At 37.1% G+C, this 27,584-nt stretch overlaps 1 protein-coding gene across 1 annotated transcript; it reads left to right on the plus strand.

The window, feature by feature from the left end:
• OVA9 (glutamine-tRNA ligase, putative / glutaminyl-tRNA synthetase, putative / GlnRS) lies at window positions 1–26,876 on the plus strand. The gene is made up of 24 exons (XM_010274542.3): window positions 1–239; window positions 362–519; window positions 942–992; window positions 1,074–1,145; window positions 1,373–1,472; window positions 2,230–2,325; window positions 6,799–6,860; window positions 6,986–7,087; window positions 7,179–7,274; window positions 8,259–8,411; window positions 8,504–8,559; window positions 11,542–11,632; window positions 11,718–11,804; window positions 12,724–12,921; window positions 13,001–13,099; window positions 20,169–20,300; window positions 20,401–20,537; window positions 20,640–20,739; window positions 21,522–21,611; window positions 25,147–25,247; window positions 25,326–25,431; window positions 25,544–25,633; window positions 25,745–25,874; window positions 26,477–26,876. The coding sequence occupies exons 2-24, from the start codon at window positions 388–390 to the stop codon at window positions 26,572–26,574; spliced, it is 2,379 nt and encodes a 792-aa protein (XP_010272844.1). The 5' UTR covers window positions 1–239; window positions 362–387; the 3' UTR covers window positions 26,575–26,876.
• Window positions 26,877–27,584: the final 708 nt, after the last annotated feature.

Below are 27,584 nucleotides of genomic sequence, written 5' to 3' on the forward strand. Positions count from 1 at the left end.
GGCTCAAGTGGCGCCAAGTTAAATGCCTTAATACCCTTCCAAGCGGAAAAGAGGAAAAAGCTTCGAAACTTGGACTTTGTCCTCGAACGAGGGGAGCCTGACGTTTTGCTCAAGAACCGTGGGGCTAGCCTTGGGGCCAAACGAAAGATATTTCTCTGGTCTTACCGGTATAAAGTAGCACTGAGAAGTGAGAACGAGAGTAATAGTCTAGGGCTTATTTCTCTTCTCCCCCTTCTACGGTTAGCCGCCACCTTTCCTCCTCTATCAATTCATTAATCTTGGCCTTATTCCCCATTTTGATTATTTATCTTTACTTTTTTCTTTGTTTTTTTTTTTTTTTTTCCGATCTGTGCTTATGCAGATTTCGAAGCTTGACTGGAAGAAAAAATGGTGGCTAAAGGCGATAGCAATGAGAAATCATTGGAGTTGTTCTTGAGGATCGGTTTGGATGAGAGGACTGCTCGGAACACCATTGCCAATAACAAGGTTACTGGCAATTTAACTGCAGTTATTCACGAGGTATAGGAATCTTGAGTGTCAATTATGCATTTTTTCATTCATATTACTTGAATTTACTAATAGGGTTTTGATTCTTTTCGTATGGAGCAGTACTCTGTGTCTTCTGTTATATAAGTCTCTGTCTAATTTTGTCATAAAAATGACTTGTTTTTTTTTCCTACACTGAAATATGGACGTTTTAACATGGTTCATCCACGTTGTTCTCTTGTGAAAATCCTACATTGCATGTGACTATGGTGTGAAGTTCATTTTGTCACTTTATTATAACAGAGAGACTGCACGATTGAGTGCATTTATTGGTTTTGTAATGGTGGCATATATGTTTGGAACTGTCTGATAAAAGAGTTATGTCTTTGAACTTACGTTGTTTCGTGGGGTTGGAGTTTAGATGTTCGATTGACACCATATTTCCCCTCTCTCAGGCTGGTGTTACTGATGGGTGTAGCAGGGCTGTTGGAAATCTATTATACACGGTAAATTTATCTATTACTCTTTATTATGATTATGCAGATATGGAAAGCCTTGCATATTGATTAGTTTCTTATGCAATTCAGGTTGCTACCAAATTCCCGGCTAATGCACTTGTACATCGGCCCACATTGCTTGAATACGTGGTCTCGTTGAAGGTTAGAGACAAGACTTCGATTTCTAACATTATAATGTGTAATGTATTGTTTGCCAGAATAATTCTAGATGAATTTCTTTTATCAACATGCAAAGTTGGGGCAATGTGTATTTACCCACTGATTGGGACCTGTATACCAGTTGTGCTGTCAATTTTGCATGACCTTTCTTTTTGTAGTAGAAACTTTCAGATGTACTTTTCTCTGTCTGACAATCATTATTTTTGTAGATAAAAACTCCAGCTCAGCTTGAGGCAGCTTTCTCATTTTTTACAAGCGTTGGTCAGGAGAAATTTCAATTGAATGATTTTGAAGTAACTTGTGGTGTAGGTATGGTTTCATAAAAACACTTTTTTTTTTTGCTTTTTGTTCACCAATGTCATCATACAGATAAAAATTTATGATTTGAATCCATTTCCTAAAATCTTCATTCAACTTATGTGAAGTTCTTGTTTGCTGATTTCATCTTTTAATTATCAGTTTGCAAGTGAATATGAACGCTCATTATTTTTATTCATGACACAAAAAAAATGGTCATGGCTTTTTACTGACATGTTATTTATGTTCTTGTCATTCATTTCATTTCATTTAATTTTATTTTCAAGTATAGATAGCAAATAATGATTGTTCATTTTATCTAAATTTTTGTTTCTGCTCATGATGATGTTTGAAGATTCCTTCTCTAATGATCTATTTTTGTTTGTTGATGAGCATGCCAGTGTCTGACCTTTTAGCATTTTCAAAGCCTCTTCTATTTAATTTGTGCTTGGGGTCCCAACCTATGTTTTCTTCTTGCCATAATCGTTTTTTTAAGTGAACATAGAACTTTTTACTGCTATTGGATTGGACAGCTCTCTATTTTGGTTATATGTATTTGTTATTATTGCTAATGTTAGACCAAAACTTATGAGTCTTATAATGCCTTGATCACTTGCTATTCAGCTGCCTTTTTTCTTATGATGTTGCTTCTATGCTTCTTAGCATTGGTTGACATGTTCTGAAGCCAGTCACACCTAATACTGTATCATATTTTTTTTTTGTCTCTTAGGGCTATTTTCATGATTAGTTCCCTTTCATTTGTAAACAGGTGTAGATGTTTCCTCAGAAGAAATTGAACGCACGATTGCTGAGGTTGTGGAGCTGAACAAAAATGCCATATTGGAACAGCGTTATAGAACAAATGGTTGGTTTTTCTTGCTTGCAGTGTTTGTCAAAATATTAAATAGCTTTTTTCGGTCTCTCTAATATTTATTTCAGTTAACAGTTATAGGGCTGTTGGATTTTGGTGCTTATATTAAGTTAAATTCAAAAGTTTCATTTCATATATTTGTTTCTCTTATGTAATAGGCAAATACAACTTAGATATAAAGGGAAATTCTATAAAATAGTTGTAAGGCCAGAAATACTGTATGGAGCAAAGTGTTGAGCAGTCACGAAACGTGTCCAAAAAAACGAGTGTGGTAGAAATGTGCTGAGATGGATGAGTGGGAAAACTAGAAAGGATTGGGTTAGAAATGAAATCACTTGAAGGAACTTAGTAGTATCTCCAATGGGTGATAATTTTCTTTTTGAAAGTAGACTAAGATGGTTTGGTCACATGCGTGGAAGACCATCTACAACACTTGTATGAAGTGATTTATTGCAAGTTGATGGACCAAAAGGACATGGGGTTGAAGTAGTAAGAAATGATTTAAATGCTCACAATTTAACAATGGATATGACAATAATCAGAATGGAGTGACACAAGAAGATTCATGTGGCTCACCCTATATGATTGGGATAAGGCGATGATGATGATGATGAACAATTATGGTTCGAAGGCTGTTGGATATTGGTGCTGACATCAAGTTAGACTCTTCCTTTTATATATTTGTTTCTCTATAATTTTATATTCTCCATTTTTTTGGAATTAGTCACAAAATAATTTGGGCAACTTTCTCTGAGTGTTTATCCAAGTTTCTTAGAAGTTGGAATGGAACATATTTCTTCTTGAATAGGAACTGACTTGTGCTTGTAAAACAAAATTTAGTGTATGTATGTATATGTGTATGTATGTATGTACATACATACACATATTATTATTATTATTATTCTTGATAATTTTTCTTAGGGGTGCAAGATGGATTGACCCAATCTGAAAATTTTCATTGGCTGGTTCTGGATTTTTGGTATTTGGGCTAGGCCTGAGTTTGGAATCTTGGGTTTTTCCATTTCTTGAGCTGGGCCCTGAGTAGACCAAACCTGACCCAAAACCATAGACGGTCAATATTCCCATCTAGCAATTTAGATCAATGACATATCATCAAACTTATACACATTGTTTTTCAATACCTTGGGCTTAAGCGTACCTGAACCCATACCAAGTTTGAGTGTGTTAAATTCAATGTTGCACAAACACCATACCTTTGAAGGAGACTTGGGAGTTGATGTATGTCCATGAGTTTTCTTGTGTCTGACTCTCCAAATTTTATGTTGGACTCAGCTACAGTCCGAATCAGGTGGATTTACTAAGGGCCCGTTTTGCAAGTCTTTTTGGGAATATCTTCTGGTAGCTCTGATAGTCAAAAGACATATTGAGCTTTTGCATGATCTGAGCAGCCTGAAGCTAGTTTGGCAGATACACGTCTTTCTGTGTCTTCCGTGTGAGAATAAAACGCGAAAGACACAAAAAGCTTCATTTGAAGCTTCCTGAAATCAGCCCAAAATGGGCTTCTTGCATCTTTTCGGTGCCCCAGCTTTTGAAGGCTAGATCTTCCGCGAACCAAATGAGAATAGACTGACAATCGGTCTTCCTGACTTGTAAACAGTTGAAAGACTGCGCGGAAAGGCATGCCAAATGGGCCCTAGAATACCTGCCATGTTGACTCTTTCTAAAATTATGAATCTTCACTTTAAATGGCTCCACATAACATCTGTCCAACTATTTAAACTGTACAGTAGGGGACTCTAGTATTTGTATTTTCCCAACACATAACTTGCGGTCAATTGTTTAAGATAGTCCTTCTTGAAATGATGGGTCCCAATGAAAAATCTGTATAGCTCATGCATAGAAATTTTGTGCTCTCAAATTCCACTATAGTTCATGCATTTACAAAAATTGTGGTTACACCTTTAATGGGTATGCCCATTGGCATTCTTCAATATAATGTAAATGCTGTGATATTATGGTCTTATTCTTTATGTCATTGTTTATGGATATTCAAAAAATGAGTGTGGCGGAAATGTGTATGCTGAATGCTGAGTTTGATGAGTGGAAAAAGTAGAAAGGATAGGATCAGAAATGATGCCATTTGAAGGAATGTAGGAGTAACTGCACTAGGTGATAAAATGAGAGAAAGTAGACTAAGATGGTTTGGTAACATGTATAGAAGACCATCAACAACACCTGTAAGAAGAAATGATCTGTTTCAAGTTGAAGGGGCTAGAAGGGCTAGGTGTGGATCAGTGTTTTAAAAGCTCAAGGCGTGGCGTGCGCCTTTTTAAGCAAGGTGCAAAATAACAGAAAAAAGCTAAAAAATAAAAAAGTTAGAAAATTCAAAAAAAGCCAAAAATTAAAAAAAATGCAAAAAATTCAAAAGAATAGTAAACATAATGTTCAGAAAAAATATAAACTTAAAATTTAAAATAAATGTTTTAAAAAACCTATTATCTAAAAATTAAAATACATAAACATAACATGTAAAGTGTGTTCAAATGAAAAATTTAAAATAAAAGAAAATATATAAAGCATTTTCTAGCATGTAAAACCCACAATATATTTTTTTTCCTTAATTGCATTGCTTCAATTAGCTAATGTGATGTAAAACATATTGCAATCTTGATTCTATGAGTCGCCTTTGTTCCATGCCCCTCTAGAACCCCATATTTGCTAATGTTGTTGATTCATTCATTGCAATAAAATATCTTCTTAAAAGGCAATGAAAGTTATAGAATCATTAATTTTTATGTGAGAAATAAGAATTTCAGATCCTAACATAGACTTGTTCGGGCTTGCCTTGAGGGGTGTGGCTGGGGGCCTGGGGGTGTTAGCCCCCAGCCCAGTCGTTAGACTAAAAAAAAAGCAAAAAGCACAAAATTTTAAAAAGGCGCATGCCTGGGCTGAGGTGCAAGGCGCATCAGGCGCACGCCTAGGCGCACCCAATGTTTTAAAAGCACAAGGCGCAAGGCGTGGCACACACCTTTTTGAGGCAAGGCACACTTAAAAAAAAGCTAAAAATTCAAAAAAATTAAAAAAAAATCAAAAAGTTATAAAACATAATATTAATAAAAATATAAACATAAGTTCTAAAATAAATGTTTTAAAAAACCTATTATCTAAAATTAAAATTCATAAACATAATATGTAAAACATATTCAAATGAGAATTTAAAAATGAAATCAAACATATAAAACATTTTCAAGCATATAAAACTCACAATCTCTTTTTTCCTCAATTGCATCAAGTAGCTAATGTGACATATTGCATTCATAATTCTACGAGCCGCCTTTGTGCCATGCCCCTTGAGGCAAGCCCAAACAAGTCCATGTTAGGGTCTTAAACTCTTAGTTTTCATAGAAAAAATAATGATTTTATAGTTTTAATTGCTTTTAAGAAGATATTTTATTAGGATGGATGAATGGACAACATCCAAATAGGGGGTTCTCGAAGCTCTAGTGCCCGGCCTAGCTGCCAGACTCAAAAAAAGTAAAAAGCGGCAAATTTTCAAAGGCGCACGCTTGGGCTAAGGCGCAAGGCACACCGGGCGCACTAGGCCTGCGCCTAGGACCTAGGCGAGGCACCTACCCTAAAATGCGCCTCGCCTGTGCACCTAGGCGTGCCTTTTAAATCACTAGGCACACCAGGCATGCGCCTTTTGAAAAGGGTGTGCCTAGGACCTAGGTGAGGTGCAAACCCCAAAATGTGCCTCGCCTGTGCGCCTAGGCATGCCTTTTAAATCACTGGGGTAGACAAGAAAGACATGGGTAGTAGAATTCATGTAGCTGATCCCATATAATTGGGATAAGGCTTGGATGGTCATGGTACCTGTTTTTACGGTTATATTAGCTACCATTGACTATAAGATCATAATTAGTTTTAACTGAAACTATCAAAACATTGAATGTAAACAATGAGGCAGTTAAGAGCAAAAGCCAAGTGGGTAAAATGGTCAGCTAATGCTTTAGCAAATGTTATGCCTAGGTAAGGGATTCACAGAAACTAGTTGTTTTGGGGACAACTAAACCAAGGGTAGGGGCAGCCTCAAATCAATAACATAATGTAAAAGGAATTTGAGAGGGTTGGTGATGCTGCCTTTTTTTCTAAGGGTATGTTGTGGGTGCAGAGTTTGACTGATGTGATTCTTTGTTTATCTCAATCTACATTTTGTATATTCTGCTAATATTAATAAAAGTTTTACAGAACATGTTAAAAAACAGTGAATTGTCAACTAAAACCTACCACAGTACCATGTGTAAAATTCTAATTTGGTTTCACTCCACTACTGACAGAAATCTTATTGTTCAGCCCAAGTTTGAAACCATGTTTGCTAATTTGAGGTTACATCATAATTTGAGCTGTCTATTTAGTTTTGTTCTTATGGCTGTTGCCTTGAAGTTGTGATCTTTTCACAAATAATGTTGTGGAAGTTGATGCTCAGTTCATGTTTATTGTTTCTAGTTGGTGACCTATTTGCACAAGTTCGAAAGAGGCAGCCATGGGCTGATCCAAAACTTGTGAAGGTGAGGGTTTGCATTTATGTTCCATGTAAGATAAATGGTTCAAGTTTTAAAACAGTAACTACCTACTTTTGGTGTTTGATCATTCTTTCTGGTTTGTTGCTCAAGTGTTTTGTTACTTGCAACAGCAAGCTATGGATGCAAAACTTTATGACTTACTTGGTGAGAGGACTGCAGCTGATAATGAGAAGGCATCAAAAAAGAAGAAGGAGAAGACTGTTAAAGTAGAGGTAGTGCATGTTGCATGCATTCTGGGTTTAGCTTTGTATTCTTTTCTGTTATTAATAGATGACTCAATTTCTTTCCTCTCCTGTGATGTAGGATAAAGTTAGTTCTGTGGATATTCCATCAGTGCCTCCCCCTGAAGAAGAGCTTAACCCTTTCACAATATTCCCTCAGCCAGAGGAAAATTTTAAGGTATTCATTTATATGTTTTTTACTTCTATGTTTTGAGTGTGGTGTTTACTAGCTTGTGAACTATATAAGCAATTTGGCTTACCTTGTTTTGTCACAAATTACTTTAATAATCATGCATTTTGAAGGTGTAAAATCATTATGTAGTCCTCCCATATGTAAGTTCATTCACCCAAGATGTCAACTATGATGATGGTTCATTGTCCCATGATAAATGATCAATATTTTTTGGCTTCGTTGGGCTACACAACGTGGGGTGGCCCATCCCCCATCCCCTTAGCCCCCAACCCTAGTGGCAGTGGGATTTGATCCAAGGTCTCTGCTACATGTCAGAGATCCTACCTAGCCACCTTCAATTGGCAAATGATGAATATTAAATTGAAGTATATTAACTTCCTTCTCAGTATGCCATTTTAGTTTATATGTTTTGAAGTAATCTTTGTTTAGCAATTTGATTTGTTGGTCAACTTCATACTAGACAGTTATCTTGTTCATATTTCTTTTTACTTATTTCAGCATATGGGTTAGCATATTCATGAAAGTCACTTTGATGGCCCTTTATTTCTAGCCTCCATTGCCAACTTGTACACTTAGTTTGAATGGATAGTGTTATTTTCTTGTTTTTCTCCTATTTCTACAATAGTGGTTGTTTCTAGCTTACTGAGAAATGCTATTTCTTTTTCTTGATTTCAAATTTATTTTAGTAATGAGAAATAATTGTTATACTGTTTTTGTTACATGATCTTTGAGCCGAATGAACAATGTTTTTTTTCCCTGGTTTTCAAATTTCTGCATACAAATTTAAAAGGCTAATTATTCAACTATAATCATTTAATGCTTTTCTGTGCAACTTAAAGAAATCTGATGAAGCTTATTTATCAAAAAATTTGATGAAGTTTATTTGTTCCCAAACTCAAGTTGACAAAGTTTTCTCCCAACTATATGGGATTGGCTAAACTGCTTTATTCCTGTATTGTGGATTATTAGGTTCATACTGAAATATTCTTTAGTGATCGGCCTGTGTTAAGAGTCTGCAATACAAAGGAAATGCTAGAAAAGCATTTGAAAGCAACAGGAGGTCGAGTATTCACCCGCTTCCCACCTGAACCAAATGGGTATCTACACATTGGCCATGCCAAGGTAACCATAACTAATGTTTTGTGTTGTAGGAACTTTCAGATCCTTTATCCACGTACATATTGTTTACTAACTGGTAACAATCATTAATACAGGCAATGTTTGTTAGCTTTGGCCTGGCAAAAGAGAGAGATGGATGTTGTTACCTGAGGTAAACATTAGCTTCTTACCTTCTTATGGTTTAACCTTGATGCTGTTTTGCTTATACTTTTTTATAGATATAAAATGCATTGTACTAGACTTTTATTCTTGCTATGTTACCTCAACTGAATGCTTTTATTGCTCAGTGCAACAATACCTGTTAGTTTCTATAATATGTAAGACTGTCTTCCAGGTGATAATTTTTCTTCATTAATTTTGATATTAAAAGTAAAATTTCATTAATGGGAAAGCATACAAAGGTGAATTGATTTCACCACAACCATCACAGCTGAAACAGAACAGGATAGATACAACTAGAAAAGAATTAAAAAAAACAGCTAGAGAATTCCAAACCCATTAAACTAGACCTCCTGATGAGGATGACAATAAACTTTCTCCAAAATGTTCTCCGTAGACTGGCAAAACAGTGGGGAGTGCAACAGTTAGAAGTGGAAGGTTACTCTAAACTGGTAATAGGTTGGATGCAAACACGAAGTTTGGGTGTGGTCTTTCAGGCAACCACTAAGGGAAATTTTGAACTTAGCAAGGGAGTTAGGGGTGCAGTCTAAATGGGCAAGAAAATCAGCAAATAGAATGGCTGATGCTTTAGCTAAGAAAGTGTAAATAGGGAGGCTTTGTTTTGGGCTTGTTTGTAGGATTGCTTATGTTTTTGGATTCTCTAGCCATCCTTTGGGTGGTGACAAATGTACTTTTTTAATCTCACTAATGAAAGTTACAGTTTCCTAGCAAAGAAATGTTTCACTTCCCTCACAAATCCCATGCATCGCACAGGTCCCCACTAGTATATATAAACTAAGAATAACAGTTACCTACTAAAATAAATCTTGTAGCCCTCAGTATATATTTGTCAAGCCAACCCTATGGTCATTGCTCTGATTAATATTGATGTTATATATTCAAGCCAACCCTTTTGATGATAATCTCATATCAGAAATTTTCAAGATGAAAAGATTTTCCTAAAAATACCAAGAATTATCTAAATATTCCGTCTTTTATCACCAATGTAATATCTAACTGTTTGGTCATTGTGGAAATAAATATCATTGTTCAGAGAACTGGACCGGACATAGAACCAAAAAGGGGAGTGGTTCATGGGTTAGAGGTACAACTGCAGTCAAACTGGAGGTCGAACCATGATGACATGGCATATATATATACACCATGGATCACATAAATACTATATATAATATATTATACAAATATTATTGTACTTAAATGTGGTGGATGGATGGTTTGTTTCTTTAATTTTTAAAGCAATTGACTAGGGTTCTAACCTCCCAACTGGCATTTTCTTTAAAATATATGTGTATTAAAGCAATTAAGCAATGTGTGCATTAAATATTCATAAATGACAAATAATAAAGTGGATTAATGGTAATAACTCAATATACATGAAAAAACGGTTATGGGTTCAAATCTTATCATTTGCATTTTGAATCTATACATTTGAAAGACCTGGTTTTTTTTAAGAATCCGGGACCAGTTCACCGGTTTTCTGGTTAAACTGGCGTTTTTTGTCCAGTTTTAAGCGTTTTTTTGCATAGTCTGGTTTCTAGGGTACACCCAGACTGGATATAGGTCTGGGTCATGGTTCAACCGGTTTGGTTGTCCGGTCCAGTTTCCTAGACACTGATAAATATATACCCAAATACTAGCCTACAAAATCCTATAACAACTTTTCTTAGTTGATTATTTCTTATCAGAAAATATCAAGATGAAGAGATTTTCCTCAGTGACAAGTATTGTCCAAAAGTTCTGTCTTTTTTCACCAAGGTGATTTTTCTAACCTCCTGATTATTGAGGGAACTAAATACATCAACGAAGAAAACATGTTTACTTGAATTTGGTAATTTTCATTTCATCTCAGTTTCCTATAGCGTTTTCATGGATCAAGTCAGATGATTTTTATATAGAAAAGAAAAAAGAAAAAAACAACACTATCCTGAATCCATCCTTATTTATGGAATAGAATGGTAAAACTCTTTGTTTTGTTCATGCAATTACAAATGAAGAAGAAGAACAAACTTTGTGACTAAATTGGAAGTGACTAGAGAATTGATTTGTGTCCAAGATGAGATAGCTAAAGTTTTTGTGAATCATTTTACATCCATTTACAAAAGCGAGTTGGATGTTAGATTAAAAGTGTTGGCCATCTTTGGATGCTGAAGCAGCTGAATCTTCCTAGAAAAAGAAAAAGGAAGTGGGAAGTGGTGATAAAGTCTATAGTGACAAGGGTGATACATTTGGTTAAAACTTTGAGCATTTTCTTACATTTCTCTGATGATATTTGGAGTTGGTTTAGTGGCAAGTAGCTTTTCAAAGACGGATAATATTACTTCCTCTTGATCACCCCTTGAAGACGATTCTATTAATCTAAACTTAGATGGGAGGAGTCAGGGCAACCCGGGCCCATGAGGTACAGAGGGTGTTTTCAGGAATAAAGTTGTTGTGCTATTCTCGGGACCTGCCAATGTGGGACTAAATTACAGCTGAATTTCTTGCTATATTCCAAGGGGTACAGTTAACAATATAGTTGAATTTTGACAAATTGGTTATTGAAGAGGATTCTAAAACTGGCGGTAGGATGGTTGAAGAATCTGAAGGCAGTAGTATGGGACTATGGGCTTATAGGGATGAAACCAAGAGATTCAAATGGCTTTCTAGTATTTAGCAATATGACTCTAAGAATTCAATGGGAAAGAACAGCTAATGGAATGGAAGATACTTTAGCCAAACAAGTGCTTGTTGCTCTGGGCTCACTTGTAATTTGTTTTATTTTGCCCTGTGAGAGGCTGCACCTCGCACCCATCCTCAGGGCTCTTGTAATGTTTGTTGATACTAGTTTCTTTCAATAAAACTTAAAGTTTACTTATCAGAAAAAAGAACCTTCTTTGTCTGGCTAAAATGGCAAATTGAAATGTTAGATTGCTCATCTTTGTATTATATCTTCTATTACTTTTGGGGCCACCAGGTATGATGATACAAACCCTGAAGCTGAAAAGAAAGAATATATTGATCACATTGAAGAAATTGTCCAATGGATGGGTTGGAAACCTTTTAAGGTATAGTTTCAAATTTTAATAATGATCCATTCAGTGTCATTGCTTTGTTACCTACAAGGATCTAAAGGCTTTTTGTGATTAACAGATCACTTACACCAGTGATTATTTCCAAGATTTATACGACCTAGCTGTGGAGCTGATAAAGAGGGGCCATGCTTATGTTGATCACCAGGTCTGCTTTTGGACATTCACGTAAAGAGTATTAATTTTCAGATGTCTATGAGGTTAACTCATTGAGGTGTGCCTTGAAGCAAGCTAGCAAGGCATCTCTAAAATGCTTTAGGTGCACCATTCATTTGCTCAAATCTTGTGAGGTGAATGCTTCATAAATTGAAGCATGTGCTTCTTATGCACCAAATATGTTCCAAGTTCGAACCCAGCCTTTAAGAGGAGATAGAAAGAGTGTAAAATAATGAAATGAAAGATGCATAAATAAATGTTATCCATCACTTCACAGTTGAATTTAGTGATGGAGTCCAAAATATATTAAAATAAATTAAATAATTATTAAATGATATAAAAGTGTAAACTGTGTCAAGACGAAATCGTATATATATTTAAATCAACTAGAGGAGGTACTTACTTTTTGTGATGAAATTATACAACACAAAATAATATTAAAAATAGGAGCTTGTGAAGCTTACACTCCTGCCTTGATGCTCCTACACCAGACTGTAGGAAAGTGAAACACCTTGTTCTATGCCTCTCAGCTTCTGAAAACATTGGTATTAAATAACTTATTAGACAATTTTACAGGTTTATGGTGACATGGCCATATATTCTTAAATTGAAAGCAATTACTTCACAAAGACATTGTCTCCATCTCCATCTATCATTTAGCTCATTTCAATGGTATATGGATAATTGTGGGTAGCCGTACAAACTGAACATGGATATTGTCCGGCTATGGAGTTGCATACAACATCAACCTCTTTATGCAGACCAACTATGGAATGCAAGGAACTTAGTTTTTGTCGTGCTTATTTGTTTATTATTTAGTTTTGAGGCTGTACAACAATGGCATTGCTGTGGTGGTCCTCGTAACTGATTGGAAAGGGTTAGAAGTTGATACATTGTATTTTTTATCCTAGAATCCCGAAGAAATAAAGGAGTACAGGGAAAAGAAGTGGAACAGTCCTTGGAGGGATAGGCCGGTGGAGGAATCATTGAAATTGTTTGATGAAATGAGACGAGGTATGATTGAAGAAGGCAAAGCAACTCTTAGAATGAAACAAGATATGCAGAGTGACAATTATAATATGTACGATCTGATCGCTTATCGTATCAAGGCAAGTATACCTGTGTAACATTCTTTGTCACTAAAACTTATGTGGTTGCTTTATTTCAGTTTGTTGACTTTCTGTGCAGTTTACTCCTCATCCACACTCAGGAGACAAATGGTGTGTTTATCCAAGTTATGATTATGCTCATTGCATTGTGGATTCTCTTGAAAACATCACACATTCGGTATGCTTGATTATGCCTAATAAGAAATTCATGAAGGCTCTATCTCTCTCTCTCTCTTCTTCTTCTTTGAAAAAGATGATAGAATGCACAGCAATTAAAAGTTTATTTTTGCCTGGACAATGAAAATATGCAATGTAGATAATTTACTGTATAACGAGGCTAAAATCTTCATCTCTTACGTAAACTTGTGGAAGAATAAACTCGGAATGGCTGGAACCATAATTCCATGTCTCTTTGATATGGTTCAAATTTTCAAATTCCATTCAAATGAACTCTCAGAAAAGGATTTATATGTTTACTGAATCTGTTTTACTTCTAAATGCAGTTGCTTTTTTTTGAAAGTCACTTTACTGGGTTTATCCAGAATAATGCCAGTGTTCAATCAGCCAGTTACCAGTAATCTTGGCATGAATGCTTGCCATCGATATGGTACCTGTTGGAGTCCTGTAGAATTATTTGACATCCAAAGTCGTGGACATATTTGACCAATAAAAAAATCTTGGATGTATATTTGACAACAGAACGACTCAGTATAGATCCTAAGGTTCTTAATGATCCTAATAGGCAGTACTGATGTACAAGTGAGAACAATAAGCAACTGCAAGCTTTTCAATATGATAAACTAGTACTTCTCTCTTGTTATCAACTTCAAGATCATACTAGGCAGGTTTTCCTGAGGAACATAACGGCATCCCTCATTTTGCTTTTCAGCTTCTGTAAATTTGCATGGATGTCTTGTCCAGGTGAGATTCGTCTCAAGCTACATAAGCATGAACACCATCCTTCATGATGATCCAGCTACACATAGCTTCTTTCTTCACTGCTGGCTTGCATTATGGCCTGAGTCTTTGCAACATCTTCCTATCTTCATACTTCCCTCTAGAAGCATGCATGTTAGGTAATTCACTGTTTTTTGGGGTTCCACTGCTGAAAGAGCATTAGGTTTCATGAACATTCTTTGAATAGGGTTCTTCACCATTTTGAGCTTTGCTAGATTTTCTGTGGCCACCACGCAAGGGAAATGCTCCATCCTAGGAGTCATGATCTTTTGTTCCTCATTTTGGGACATTGATTTCAAGCAAGCCCTTATCAATCGGGCATGAGTTTGTATGCCACGCTATAATGCAGTAACAGAGGCACATGCACTGGTATCCTGTTCACTTTGGTTGCTGATGTACTGGGAAGATTGATTCATAGAGCAGATTCTAGGGGCCTTTTAAGAGGATGGAGATTAGGAAGGGAGGAAATTCCCCTTACCCACTTGATGTATATCAGGAATTATGAAGTTGGTGATGCAACTTTTTGAACAAATGTCCAACCTAAAGGTGAATTTTGAGAAAAGTTGTGTTGTGGTGTGAATTTGGAGGAGGGTGAGATCAAGGAAAGTGTAGAAATATTGGGTTGTGAAGTCTCAGGTTGGCCATTGATTTACCTAGGGAAGGAGAGTTTTTGGAATCCGGTAGTGGAAAGATTTGAAAAGAGACTTGCCTCTTGGAAGAAGAATCATGTTTCCCTTGGCGGGAGGATTACACTGATTAAGGCTACTTTAGCTAATTTACACATTTATTTCCTTTTAGTGTTCAAAATTCCTGCAAAGGTATCTAACAGATCAGAGAAGATGATGAGAGATTTCCTATGGGAGCCGAGAGAGGATAAAAGGGATCATAGGGCGAGTTGGAAGGTGGTGACCAGAAGTAAAAATCTTGGTGTCTTGGGGCTTAGAAACATCAAAAAAAGGAATATGGCTCTCATGGGAATATGGCTGTGGAGACTCCCAATAGAAAAGGAGAGACTATGGGCTAAAATAGTGGTAAGCATACACAGGGTGGAGCAAAATGGATGGGATGTTGGGATCTGAGCTAGGACCACAAGTATGTCACCTTGGAAAGCCATTCACGGTTTGCTTCCAACTTTCACCCCTCTCATCAGGTATGATATGGACTTAGTTAATTCCATAAAATTTTGGGAACAAACTTGGGTGGGGAATGCCCCTCTTAGGGATTTGTTTCCTTCTGTGTATGCCTTCTCCATATTAAAAAATGAGCCAATTTCTTCCTTTATTATACCCTTTCACCTTCTTCTTCTGGTTTGGATGGAATTTGGGTTTGAGAGATACAAACTTGGATAGTATCTCGAGCCTCCTTGGTATCCTTGATAATGTTTTCTTGGACCCTACTAAGTTGGATTCTAGAATTTGGATCCCCACCCCCACAGGCTCATTTTCTTTTGCCTCTTTTTTCAAAGTCTTAAGTCAGTCCCCTAGTCCTGTTGGCCCTCCCTTCCCGGTTAAGGAGGTTTGGTGCAGACCAATTCCCCCTAGAGTAGGTAGTTTTTGCTGGGAAGCTTTTCTGGAAAGAATCAACACTGTTGATATGCTCCAAAAGAAAAGACCCAAGACATGTTTATCCCCTTATTGGTGTGTTCTTTGTAAAGCGGAGGGGGAGACTAGTTTTCACCTATTGGTGACTTGCTAGTTTGCTAAGTCCATTTGGGTGTGGGCACTATCCCTTTTTGGGTGTAGATGGACTCCTCCATCAAATTTGCAAAGCCTTTTTTCCCCTTCCTTCTTCAGATGCAGAATGAAAAGGGGGAAGGACCATGTGGAGATGTTTGAGGGCTGCAGTATGTTGGGCCCAATGGGAGGAAAGGAATTCCAGAATCTTCTCTGAATTAGAAAGAACCAATGAAGAATTGAGAGAACTGATCCATATAAGGGTAGTGCAGTGGCTGAAATCTTCAGAGCTGTTTACAGACTTCACAACGGATGATTTGTTGAGGAAGTGGGGTGAGATTGCTAACTGCAGCCAAACCAAAGCAATCTTGTGTGTGTCTTGGACTCCCCCACTGGCTGGCTTTTTAAAACTAAACTTTAATGGGAGTAGTCGGGGGAATCTTGGACAGTCGGGGATTGGAGGTGTGCTTAGGGATGGGAATGGGTTTATTTCAGCCATGTTCTCTGGCCCAATTGGAGTGGGTGACTCTCTCAGGGCTGAGATCTTTGCAGTTTTGGAAGGAGTTCAAAGAGCTAAGTAGATGAATATAGGTGGCTGGTTCAAGAGATGGAAGTTAAGATCAGCTGGGTGAAAAGATCAGCTAACTCTTTTGCGAATGGGTTAGCTAAGCAAGGAGTCGAGAGGGAGTCAATGTTTTGGGCACAAGTGTAATTTTTTCCTTTTTGTTTTTGGAAGTTTAAGCTCCAGTTCGAAGATAAGAAAGTTTATCTTCCTCAATGTAATTACTTTTGTGATTAAGTAATGAAATGTTGTTATTGATAAAAAAAATTATCAATTGTATGTCTTGCTCATTGTTTTCAAGGCGCCAAGGTGAGGCTAGGCGACCAAGGGACGCCCGGGCACCTAGGCCTTGCCTAGGCAATGAAATCAGAAAATATTTAGCTTACGTGTTTTTATCCTTCATGAGCTAGTAAGAACTGAAGAGGGTGTAGCTCCTGTGTTTGACCAAGAAAATAAAGAGAACTTGAGGAGAAAACAGGAAGGCAGAACCCTGTTTTAGACCAAAAAAAGAAAAGAACAAGGGTCTCCACTCCTGTTTTAGACGAAGAAGAACTAGGGAAACACTAAGAAAATGAAAAGAAGGGGGCAGAGCCCCTGTTTCAGATCACCAGTGAAGAGGAAAAATTGATGAAGAAACTCTGAGAAATGAAGAAAAAGGGAGTGGAACCCCTGTTCCAGATTACCACCGAGGAGGACAAAAGTGCAGGTAAAAGGGTGAAAAATTTGCAGGAAAATGAAGAAACAAAGGGGGCGGAGCCCCTGTTTGATTCCAAATAAAATCATGCAAAAAACGTATGGAAAAGACAAAAAAAAAGGAAGAACCAACAAAAAGGAAGGAAAAAAAGGAAGAACCAACAAAAAAGGAAGAAAAAAAGGGCTGAAAACAAAGGGGGTAGGAGGAAGAATAGGCGGACTGAAAACTGAGAAGAAGAAGATGATTCATTTGACTACCTGGCATATTCGTAGTTGTTTAGACTTCTTGTTGGTTATGCAGCATTGCAGCAACAGTTGGAGTTGGACTGTGTTTGAAACATACCTGTCCGGACAGCTCTCCCTCTTCTATTCAGTTCTGCCATGAAAATAAAACCCTAAAAAGACAGCACTCTTCTTCTAATACAAAGAGTGGTAATGTGTGATGGGTTCTATTGTAATAACAAAAACTAACCAATAAAAACTATTAGCAGCAAAAGAAAAGTAAAAGACAATACAAAATATTAAAGGATTAATGTATTAAAAGATGTATTAATGTGTCTTGCATCTAGTTTAGGCGTGCGCCTTGGAGTTAAGCGCTTGCCTAGTCGCAGGCGTGTGCCTAACTGACTGGGCGTGCACCTTAAACAAACTTTGCATGGTGTCTGGGCAAGGCGAAGTTTTTAAACCGCCTAGTCGCCTAGGCGTCGCCTTGACAACTATGGTCTTGCTTTGTCATAATCCCAACCAAATGCATGGCTTTTGGCAAGAACCCACCATGGTTATCCATCAATTCAGTTCCAAGAAACTTCATCCCTCCTCTGACACTCTAGTAAAGATTTTTTCAGACATCAATTTTCTAAATCCAAATGCATAGCTATAGTAAAGTTTCCTATAGCTATAGAGGAATGCTTTCTCAATAACACTTTCATTTACAAGACTACTTAAGTCATGGTGGTCCAACTCATGAATTGAAAGTGTTGTTATTGCTGCATGAACACATTTGTGAAGGGCACTCTTTTTGGTCTCCAAAATCAACTCTGCATGATATCCAAGAAATACTCTGCTTGGGAATAGAAGCCTCCCTATGAACTAATGCCCCAATCATGGAATTCAATCATACACAATCATAAAAGAGAAAACATTATGGAATTCCAAGAAATACTCTGCATGATATCCATGCAGTTGCCTAGGGTGTCCAAGCAGCGACTAGGTTGACTAGTCAACTGCATTTATTTTAAAGCTTTTTTTGTTTGTTTGTATTTCTGATTATTTGAAATGTTATAGAATATGTGTATGTTTTGTTATATTCATGCTGTTGCTTTAAATATTTGTGATGGACATCATTGGATGATGGCATGTAAAATAGGAAAAAAAATTATAAAATGAAAGAAGGCAGTGAAGGCATTCTACTAAGTTTTCTTCCAAGCAGTGGTACATTGGTATAGAGTTGCCATAACCTGCAACCAAAGAGCACATCTAATAGGCAAGGTTGCACGCTTTCTTTATAAAAAAGGCTGTGATTGCTAATCTTACCTATTCAGCCTAACTTTTTTTTTTCTTTGTTGTAAGATGAAGAGTGTAAAGTAAATGGTCGATATCATTCTTTCTTGCATAATTATAGTCTGAACTAACTTATTTAATGAGATTGCATCAGTATCTTAAATTTAGAACATATCTTTTTTTTAATTGACCAAGTGAGTGCTTAGGCACTGACTAATCATTGCATTGATTAATGAGGGCCAAAATGACTAGTGCTCAATTCACTGCATCAATAATACTTCCTGCAAAAGCTAATCAATGCCTCGTTGAAACACTGTTTTTTGTCAACACTCCGATATTATGGAGTTTCACAATACCATATCTTTAACACTCAATTAGGTAAAAGAAGCAGAAAGAGAGAAATTGTTACATTGAGCATGTGGTTTAACTAGCTCATTTTCAGTGGCAACTTCCATCTCATTCAGCCCTATTCTGAGTACAGAACTACAGATATATGCACCTCTGTACCCTTTATTCTCCCTTCTTCTGATACAGATATATGCACCTCTGTACAGAACTACACATATATCCACACCTCTGTTCACTTAGTAATAATTACAGGTTATACCCACCAAATCCCTTGTCATACTGTAAATCTGCTGCTACATCTCATCTTTTTTTTTTTGTATATCACTACCTACCATCAAACCACTATTGGAGACTCTCTCTCTCTCTTCCCCCCTTCCAATCCCCACACCCCCTCAATACACATTTGTTCATAAGTACTTTTATCTGAACCAAGGATGCCAAATATTTCAATTCAACTAACCAAACATAGAAATTAGTCAAGTATCCAGATTTTACAACCTTTTTTTCATGTTGCTGATGTGGCTGTATCCCCCCAGTCTTGTGAGAAGAAACAGAAATAAAATTGGTGTTGAGTATTGGCAGAATGTCTTTAACCACAGACAAGGTGTTTTGGGTCCATGGGTCATAGTATGGTTATTAGAGAGGTTTTATTAATGATTTCCATGCCCTTTTTATTGGTTTCTTCCAATGAACTCTCTTTTTCTTCAAATATGAATGATGCTATTTCTTTTAATCATGTGGCTATCCCAGGTAAATTTAGGACTGTAGAAGCATGGTATGTCTGTGGCATCTCAGCTGGCAGCCTAAAGTAGTCATCATGTTTGCTTGTTTGCTAAATATCATTCTATCTTGTTGGAGCATGCTTCAACCAAACAGCCTGTGGAAAGCAAGGAAACAAAATTTTCAGGGCTTATTTTGTAAATTAAAATAAAAAAGTTTGAAAACCCTAGTGGGTTGCATCTTGAAAAAAGGCCAAATACATGGTTTCTATTTACTTACAAATAAAAATTTCAAAGAACCAACTTTTAATGAATTTCATTTTTTATTTTACTTGCAAAGAAAGGCTAAACATATGGTTGGGGGGGGGTACTAGCTGATTTGGACTATTGGAGTATGACCAATCAGAGGGTTCATCTCATGGCCTGGGTGGCCACTTTAGTCTTTCTATGGTCTTCAAGATTTTTGGACAAATACTTCCTTTCTAGCAACAGGGAAGGATTATATTATCAATCCCAACGGAACTCCTAGATTGAAATCCTTTTCAGTTTTAAATGATATGGTGACAGTGATTAGTGATGTTAGAACAGTGGTTTTTTTTGTCATTTTCTTGAGTTATTAAATTGGAACTAGACATGGTACCGTTTCTGATGCTTGGAATGTTTTCGTGCTGCCAACTCAGTTGTTGTAAGTAGGAGATACCTCTACTTGGTGCGCTTTTAATATGGAATTGTTTTTAGTATTAATTTACTGATTGGGTGTATGGAAAACAATTCTCATGACATCTCTCTTTGCAGTTATGTACTCTTGAATTTGAGACTCGCCGTGCTTCATACTACTGGTTATTAGATGCATTGGGCCTTTACCAACCCTATGTGTGGGAGTATTCACGGTTAAATGTCACCAACACGGTGATGTCAAAGCGCAAGGTGTGGCTGCTTGTTGAAATTTATGGAAAGTTTGAAAGTATTTGTTTGGTCAATTTTGACATTTTTTTCCACTCAAAAATCCTTTGATTTGCTATTGCAGTTGAACCGCCTTGTCACAGAGAAGTGGGTTAATGGTTGGGATGACCCCCGCTTAATGACACTGGCTGGTTTACGACGTCGAGGAGTGACTGCAACTGCTATCAATGCATTTGTTCGAGGAATTGGAATTACTAGAAGGTTGAACATCTTTTTTTCCTGCTTGGTCTTGTTGGTGGATGTTATTATTTTGTTTTATATATTCTCATAATAGTTGATAATGGTGTTCTTTCTTTTCTATAGTGATAATAGTATGATACGTTTGGATCGCCTTGAATACCACATAAGAGAAGAGCTTAACAGAACAGCACCTCGTACAATGGTTGTACTGCATCCTCTCAAGGTATTCATTTTGTCATAACCAGTGATTTAAAAGTCGTACCTCAGGTGCGCCTAGGCGCTCAGGTGAGGTGCCTTTTAGGGTAGGCGGCTCGCCTAGGTCCTAGGAGCAGCCCATTCAAAAGGTGCACGCCTGGTGCGCCTTGTGCCTTAGCCCAGGTGTGCGACTTTTGAAAATTTGCCGCCTTTTTCTTTTTTTTTTTTTGAATCTGACAACACCGGAGCTTCGAGAATCCCCTATTTGGTAATGTTGTCCATTCATTCATCTTAATAAAATATCTTCTTAAAAGCAATTAAAACTATTTGGTAATGGACTTGTTTGGGCTTGCCTCGCGGGGCGTGGCACAAAGGCGGCTCGTAGAATTAGGAATGTAATATGTCATATTAGCTACTTGATGCAATTGAGGAAAAAAAGAGATTGTGGGTTTTATATGCTTGAAAATGTTTTATATGTTTGATTCCATTTCTAAATTCTCATTTGAATATGCTTTACATATTATATTTATGTATTTTAATTTTAGATAATAGGTTTTTTAAAACATTTATTTTAAAACTTAAGTTAATATTTTTATTAATATAATGTTTTATAATTTTTTGCATTTTTTTTTATTTTTTTGCAAATTTTTTGAATTCTTAGCCTTTTTTTTTAAATTGTGCGCCTTGCCTCAAAAAGGCGTGCGCCTCAGGCGCAAAATGGCCCTTGCGCCTTGCGCTTGTAAAACACTGGTCATAACTTTTGATTGGGAACCATTATGGTAGCAATTGATTGATAAACTCTGTCTACAGGTTGTTATCACAAATCTTGAATCAGTGATTGATCTTGATGCCAGGAAATGGCCTGATGCTCAGACAGATGATGCATCTTCTTTTTACAAGGTGAATACATGAATCTATAGTGCTAATTGGTGAAAGGAGTGCTTTGTTAGATAATTTGATAAATAATTATTTTAGCCATTAGATGAGCTTCTTGATAGTATATTGCCTGTATGTTCTTGAGAAGTTGCTGAGGCAGGCCTAAGGGGGATAGTTCAGGCCAATAGCTGAACTCTTTGCTTAGGAACACAAACGTGTAAATATATACTGCTTTGGTAATATATTGTCTACCATCTTTGGAAAGCATTTGCAGCCACCTATTGGTACACTGTGTGAATGAGGTTGGTAGACATTGACCTTCCCATTTGGGTTTGTTGTGGGTGAGGATGGATTCAAACCTCCAACACGGGATTCATAGACACATGCTCTAATCCTTTAGCTGTAGGCTTTGCTCCGATTCAATTGCATCTGTTCTTAGGAGTATCCTCATAAAGGAACCTTTCTATTTTGGGCTGAGAAGACATAAAAATATGTTTCTCCCTATTTTGGATCAAAAGAAATGCCATTATTTGGATTTCGAGCAAGACCACCTTTTTTATTTTTTCTTAGCCATAGTCAAACTTATTAATATGATACGATGTTTAAGGTAAAAACATCACTAGTCAAGGACATGGGAGAGGTTGCAATGGGGGAAAACTTGATCCAAAATAATTTACTTTTTTGATTTCTTTTTTCTACTTGTCTAGTTGATGATGGCTTTGAGGGGTGGGGGGGGGGCATTATTATCTAGGGTATGTTTGTGGAGGAATTTTTTGGTTGTTGCTTATCTTTTGTTGGGCAAGATGGGGATTTTGTACTGATTGAGATTGAGTAGTTGAGGCCTTGTGATGCTTGTTCATCAAGATATCTAATGATAATCACTTTCTCTGATACCAAATTGATGTAGGGCTAATAGCTGTGATACCCACTTTGATGCATGATTAGAATAATGCAGCGACAATCTAGGAAGGAGTTTATTAGCTAGAATAGACTTTATGGGTGATTTTGGGACTAAAGCTAGTAGTTAGTTAGGTTGGGAAGGTTTTAAGGCTTGACTGCAACAATTTTAGATTTGCCTCAAAATTGTGAATTTTGTGGAGGTGCACAAGAGCGGCTGTTTGTTGGACGGTTTGGGAGGAAAGCAACCAAAGAATTTTTTTTCCCAGATAAGGAGAGTAGAGAAGCACTCATTGAAACCTTTACTATAAGAGTAGTTCAATGAGCAAAATCTTTGAGCAGTTTTGAAGGAAGGAGGTGGCCAACTCCTCTCTTTCTCTAAAGCTGTCATCAGGCTGACCTGCGTCCCACCCACTTCTGGGTTTATCAAGCTCAATTTTGATGGTGGTAGTGAGGGGAACCCGGGTCCTTCAGGCATAGGAGGTAGGAGGTGTTTTCTGGAATGAGGGAAGAAGAGTTCTTGTTCTTTACTTGGGAGTTGGGACCAATAAGATAGGTGATTCATTGAGGGCTGGAATCATGGCGGTGTTGGAAAGATTTGAAAAAGCAAAGGAGTTGAACATCAGAAAATTTCATTGAAGTGGATTCAAAGTTAGTAGTGAGCTGGCTGCAGGATAAGATTGGTTGGTGGAACTATATTTGTACATGGACTTGGCCTTTGCAGAACCTGTGTTGGAGGTCATTATCATTGCCAGAACATAGGTATACTTGTACATCTGAGGACCAGCATCGCAAACCCTTATCGTCTTGAGTCATAGTTTACTAAGATTATAAAAGTCTGATGTCATTCACGACATCATACCATCTTTCCGGTAGTAGCGACGTCACCTTAAAAACATCCTTACATAGGGTAATGCCATGATGACAGTTACATATTAGGAATGCCACATTGCAAAACATCAAGATGTGAAAATTGCAGCGCATGTCCAACCCCCTGATAGTAGGACACCCTATGATGTCCTACTATTCTTCCACCTGCGGCATTGCCTCAAGCACTTTGCACAAAAGATCACGTGGCGTAGAACCAGGCAAGCTTCCAGAAGGGACCATAGTTATGAACGTGTCCCATGCAGACTCAGAGGCAGGAATTCCCAATTCTGGGGGATTCCCATGGACACATGGCGAGACCCTGAGTTGCTTGCCTGTTTTAGATCTAACAAACTCTAACCACCTTTCTGAAGTGGGGAAGTTTCCCTCTCTCCTTGTTCCCTCTCAGATCCCGCCCTTTTCTCCCTATAAATAGGTGAGTCTCGAGGCCCTCCTTACAATCATTCACTGTAGTTCCTGCGTAAGTTCCATCCTTCTGCAATTCCAGCCCTTAGACTCTCTGCAATCTCTTTATCTCCCTTTGCCACCCATCCTTCCTGGTCATCTACTGTCTTTTGAGTAGACCCCCACTCCTTACCTCCCGACCTACAATATTAATCAAAGAATGAAGTTCAAGTGGGTAACACAAAGCATAGAAGTTCAGGTGCAGTGGGTAAAAAGGAGTGCCCCTTTTTTTGCTGATACTTAGGCAAAGCAAGGGATGAGAAGGGATTGACTTTTCTGGGCTGTGTTATAATTGTGTAATCAACTGTCATCTCGGAGAGAGTTCTCTGTCTGTTCCATTGTACCCATTTTCTTTATTAATAAAATTGTTCTTTTATTGATAAAAAAGTTTTAGGATTGTAATTCTAAAATGATATTTTGTATTATATTTGTCCTGAACAGATGTAAAAGTGGGATCAGCACAAAAGAATGGAAATTGACAAAGCAGGACAATTTCCATCCATTTGGGTTGCATGTGAAGGCAAATATTTTGGATTTGTGAAGAGAATATCGGATCATTACAGAAGGACAGGAATTGCCAAAACGGGACAGTTTTGGGTTTAAACATAAGCTTGAAGAAAACATAGCTGGATCTATTCCAATCCTTAAGACATGTCGAATGAACTTTTTTGGGTGAAAACTTTTAAACTTTTGATGATTTTAAAACCTTGTAGAATGAGAGAAAAGATACACAGTGAGATAAAGAAAGAGAAAAGTAGAGGACTTGGAACCATATAACTGGGTGCCTAGAATCACTCTAGGGTGTGGGAATCACTTAACTGCACTTAGCATAAGTGGTTAGAATTCAAAATGAACTCAATTCATCCATAACTTTAAACATGTGTAGAGATTATAGGGGTGGGCCAGTATCCAATCCTATTATAACTAGGAAAAACAAATTACAGAATTGCAATTTGTAAAAAGAAAATAACTCCTAAACAACTCTACTAATAACTGAAATTTTAATCACAACTGAACTATAATAGAGAAATCAAACTATTAGGTTGGATCCCATAGACATGTAAACTGTAGAGTGACCAAAATACTGATGTTGTCCGGTGCTACAAAAATGTTAAAGTTTAGAAAGTTTCAATTTGACCTTTTGTCTCCTGCATTACTTTGTATTTTAGGGTTTCAAGCTTTTTTTGGGGAATTTCTTATCTTTTTTCTCAAAATCATTTTATGCTGTATAAACCTTGTTCGAGCACACCTTTCAATTACTTGAATTTTCTCAAAAATTATCTTGCCTTGATTTTTAAGTGATTTCTTTCTTTTCCATTCTCATCAATAGGTTCCCTTCACAAATGTTGTGTATATTGAACACTCTGATTTTCGGGTTAAGGATTCAAAAGATTACTATGGGCTTGCTCCTGGTAAATCTGTCCTACTTAGGTATGTATCTGAATTCTCCTTTTGACTTTATGCATGATGAGTGCCTGCTAAACTAGAAAGTATTCTTCATGCTTGCAGATATGCCTTCCCCATAAAATGCACAGAAGTGATCTATGCTGAAGATAATGAGAGTGTTATTGAGATTCGGGCAGAGTATGATCCTTCCAAAAAGACAAAGCCCAAGGTTTTAGCTCATTGCAAATGGCAATTCATTTAAAAAAATATCACAATCACGGTAGGAATTTAGGATAAATTTTACTGCAACTTATTTACCTTTTTTTTTTGTTTCAATGCAGGGTGTTCTTCACTGGGTTGCTCAACCATCTCCAGGGGTTGACCCTATTAAGGTGGAAGTCAGATTGTTTGACAAACTTTTCATTTCTGAGGTTGGTAATAGATTTACTTTATTAATTTATCTAATTTCCTGATGTTGCTTTAGTTAACAGTCTATATAGCAGATTACTGAGTAGTTAATGGCTTTCTTATTATGGTATTAGAATCCTGCTGAACTTGATGATTGGCTTGCGGATCTGAATCCACATTCCAAGGAGGTAATACCGGAGGCTCTTGCTGTAGCCTCTCTTAGCAGTGCTGCTGTTGGAGACAGGTTCCAGTTCGAAAGACTAGGTAACTCCAGTACCTATTTTTAGCTGTTTATACTGGACATTGAATGAATTGTGTGTTATGGTAATGTTCATGTTCCTTCATCTGCTTGGCAAGTAAATGTTACTTTGTTCCATATGTGCTGTAATTATCCAATTTTTTTACCACATGGTAAAATGACAATGCCTTGAAATATGCCACTTAAGACAGCCTAAGGAAGCTTGGCAATTGTTTCAGAATCATTCATATGTTTTACTAATCAGCATGTATATTCTAGTACATCAAAGCTTCAAGCTTTCATATTGATGTCTTTATGTGGCTTCTTATTACCTTGTTGCTTGATAGTAACTTTTTTCCACTATGGTCATGAAATGTTGGCAATCTTATCCCTTCAGTGTCATCCTGTTAGGTGCATGCCAAGAACGGTATCTTTTTTTTTTTTTTTTTTTTTGATAATTCCAGGAAGAGTTAAACAAGATGAGGGAAGAACCCCACCCACACAAATGAAAACAACAAAACAGACCTAGAGATCTAGGGAAACAAGAACCAGCGAGAACAAGAATGACACTGTTTTCAAGTGGTGGTATATCATCTTTTACTGAATTTGTTCTTTCCGGTTGTTTCAGGGTATTTTGTGGTTGATCCAGATTCTACACCGGAAAAACTTGTGTTCAACCGAACAGTTACTCTACGAGATTCGTATGCAAAGGGTGGAAGCAAGTAAATCTAGTCTTTCAAGCTGACTGCGGAAGAGACAGGAGACCAAAAATGGGCTATTGGGGTCTGGGGAGCTGTTAATACTTAATAGATATATTCAATGCAGCATGTTGTCACCATCGTCGCCTTCATCACCAACACCTTGACCTGACAGGGTTTGGCTAACAAACATACCAACATATCAAAATTCTATCATTACTGTTTGCATGATTTTAATTTGTATAAATCTTGGTTTTGTAGTTGTATGTATACTTGTCATTTTATTTGTGACAATGGTATCATAAATATATCTGTCCCAAGTTCCTCTCAGATGGTTGCTCCTCTTTTCTTGGAGTCAAGTATATGCATATGCAAGGTTCAAAGTATCGACATGTGTCAGATACGTATCGTATCGGGAGTACCCCAATATGCCCCTATAGAGAGGGTGTATTGGGGTTCTGACCGGTTCAGGGTGGAGCCTTAAATTGGCACTCCTGAATCGGTTTCGAAAAAAAGTAAAAAAGTAAAAGAATAGTACCGGTATCGCCACCCCTAGCGGCATATCGGGTGATATTGATATTTAGAACCTTGTGCATATGTTTATGTTTTTATTTTTTCTTTTCATTGGCTCATGGAGAATGGTGCAGTGATTTTTTAAAAGCAATTTAACATGTTAAGCTCCACCTCATGGCAACTGTTTTTAATAGTAAACAAATGGAGGTGGTAAAAGGCACTAGTTAATTCCGATTAAACCCCTTTCATGGCATACATCCGGATAAGCATCTTACAACTTGTCTCATCACCTTCAGTAGCACTTTTTCTTATATGTTTTCCAGGACTAGTATCCCACTTTCGTACTTCTCTTAGGACATTGGCCTCAAATGCTTGGTCTTTAGGAATTGGGATAGAGTGTTTGCAAGGAATCCGATCATGATTTTTCTACTGATCTCTAGGATATTTTATGAAATTCAATCATCCAATAAATTAGATAACACTTGCACCATTATATTTTTTTAATGAATCTCCCTGCCCTTTAAC

The sequence above is a fragment of the Nelumbo nucifera genome, chromosome 5 (genome assembly GCF_055504915.1).
Source record: "Nelumbo nucifera cultivar China Antique chromosome 5, China Antique-T2T, whole genome shotgun sequence".
NCBI lineage: Eukaryota > Viridiplantae > Streptophyta > Magnoliopsida > Proteales > Nelumbonaceae > Nelumbo > Nelumbo nucifera.

What these genes read in the sequence shown, in the direction of transcription:
- OVA9 (XM_010274542.3), top strand. Translation starts at nt 388, where the DNA reads ATGGTGGCTAAAGGCGATAGCAATGAGAAATCATTGGAGTTGTTCTTG. An exon ending in AGAAGACTGTTAAAGTAGAG is followed by an intron (nt 7,088 to 7,178) that starts GTAGTGCATGTT and finishes CCTGTGATGTAG; the next exon opens with GATAAAGTTAGTTCTGTGGA. An exon ending in ATGCATCTTCTTTTTACAAG is followed by an intron (nt 21,612 to 25,146) that starts GTGAATACATGA and finishes TCTCATCAATAG; the next exon opens with GTTCCCTTCACAAATGTTGT.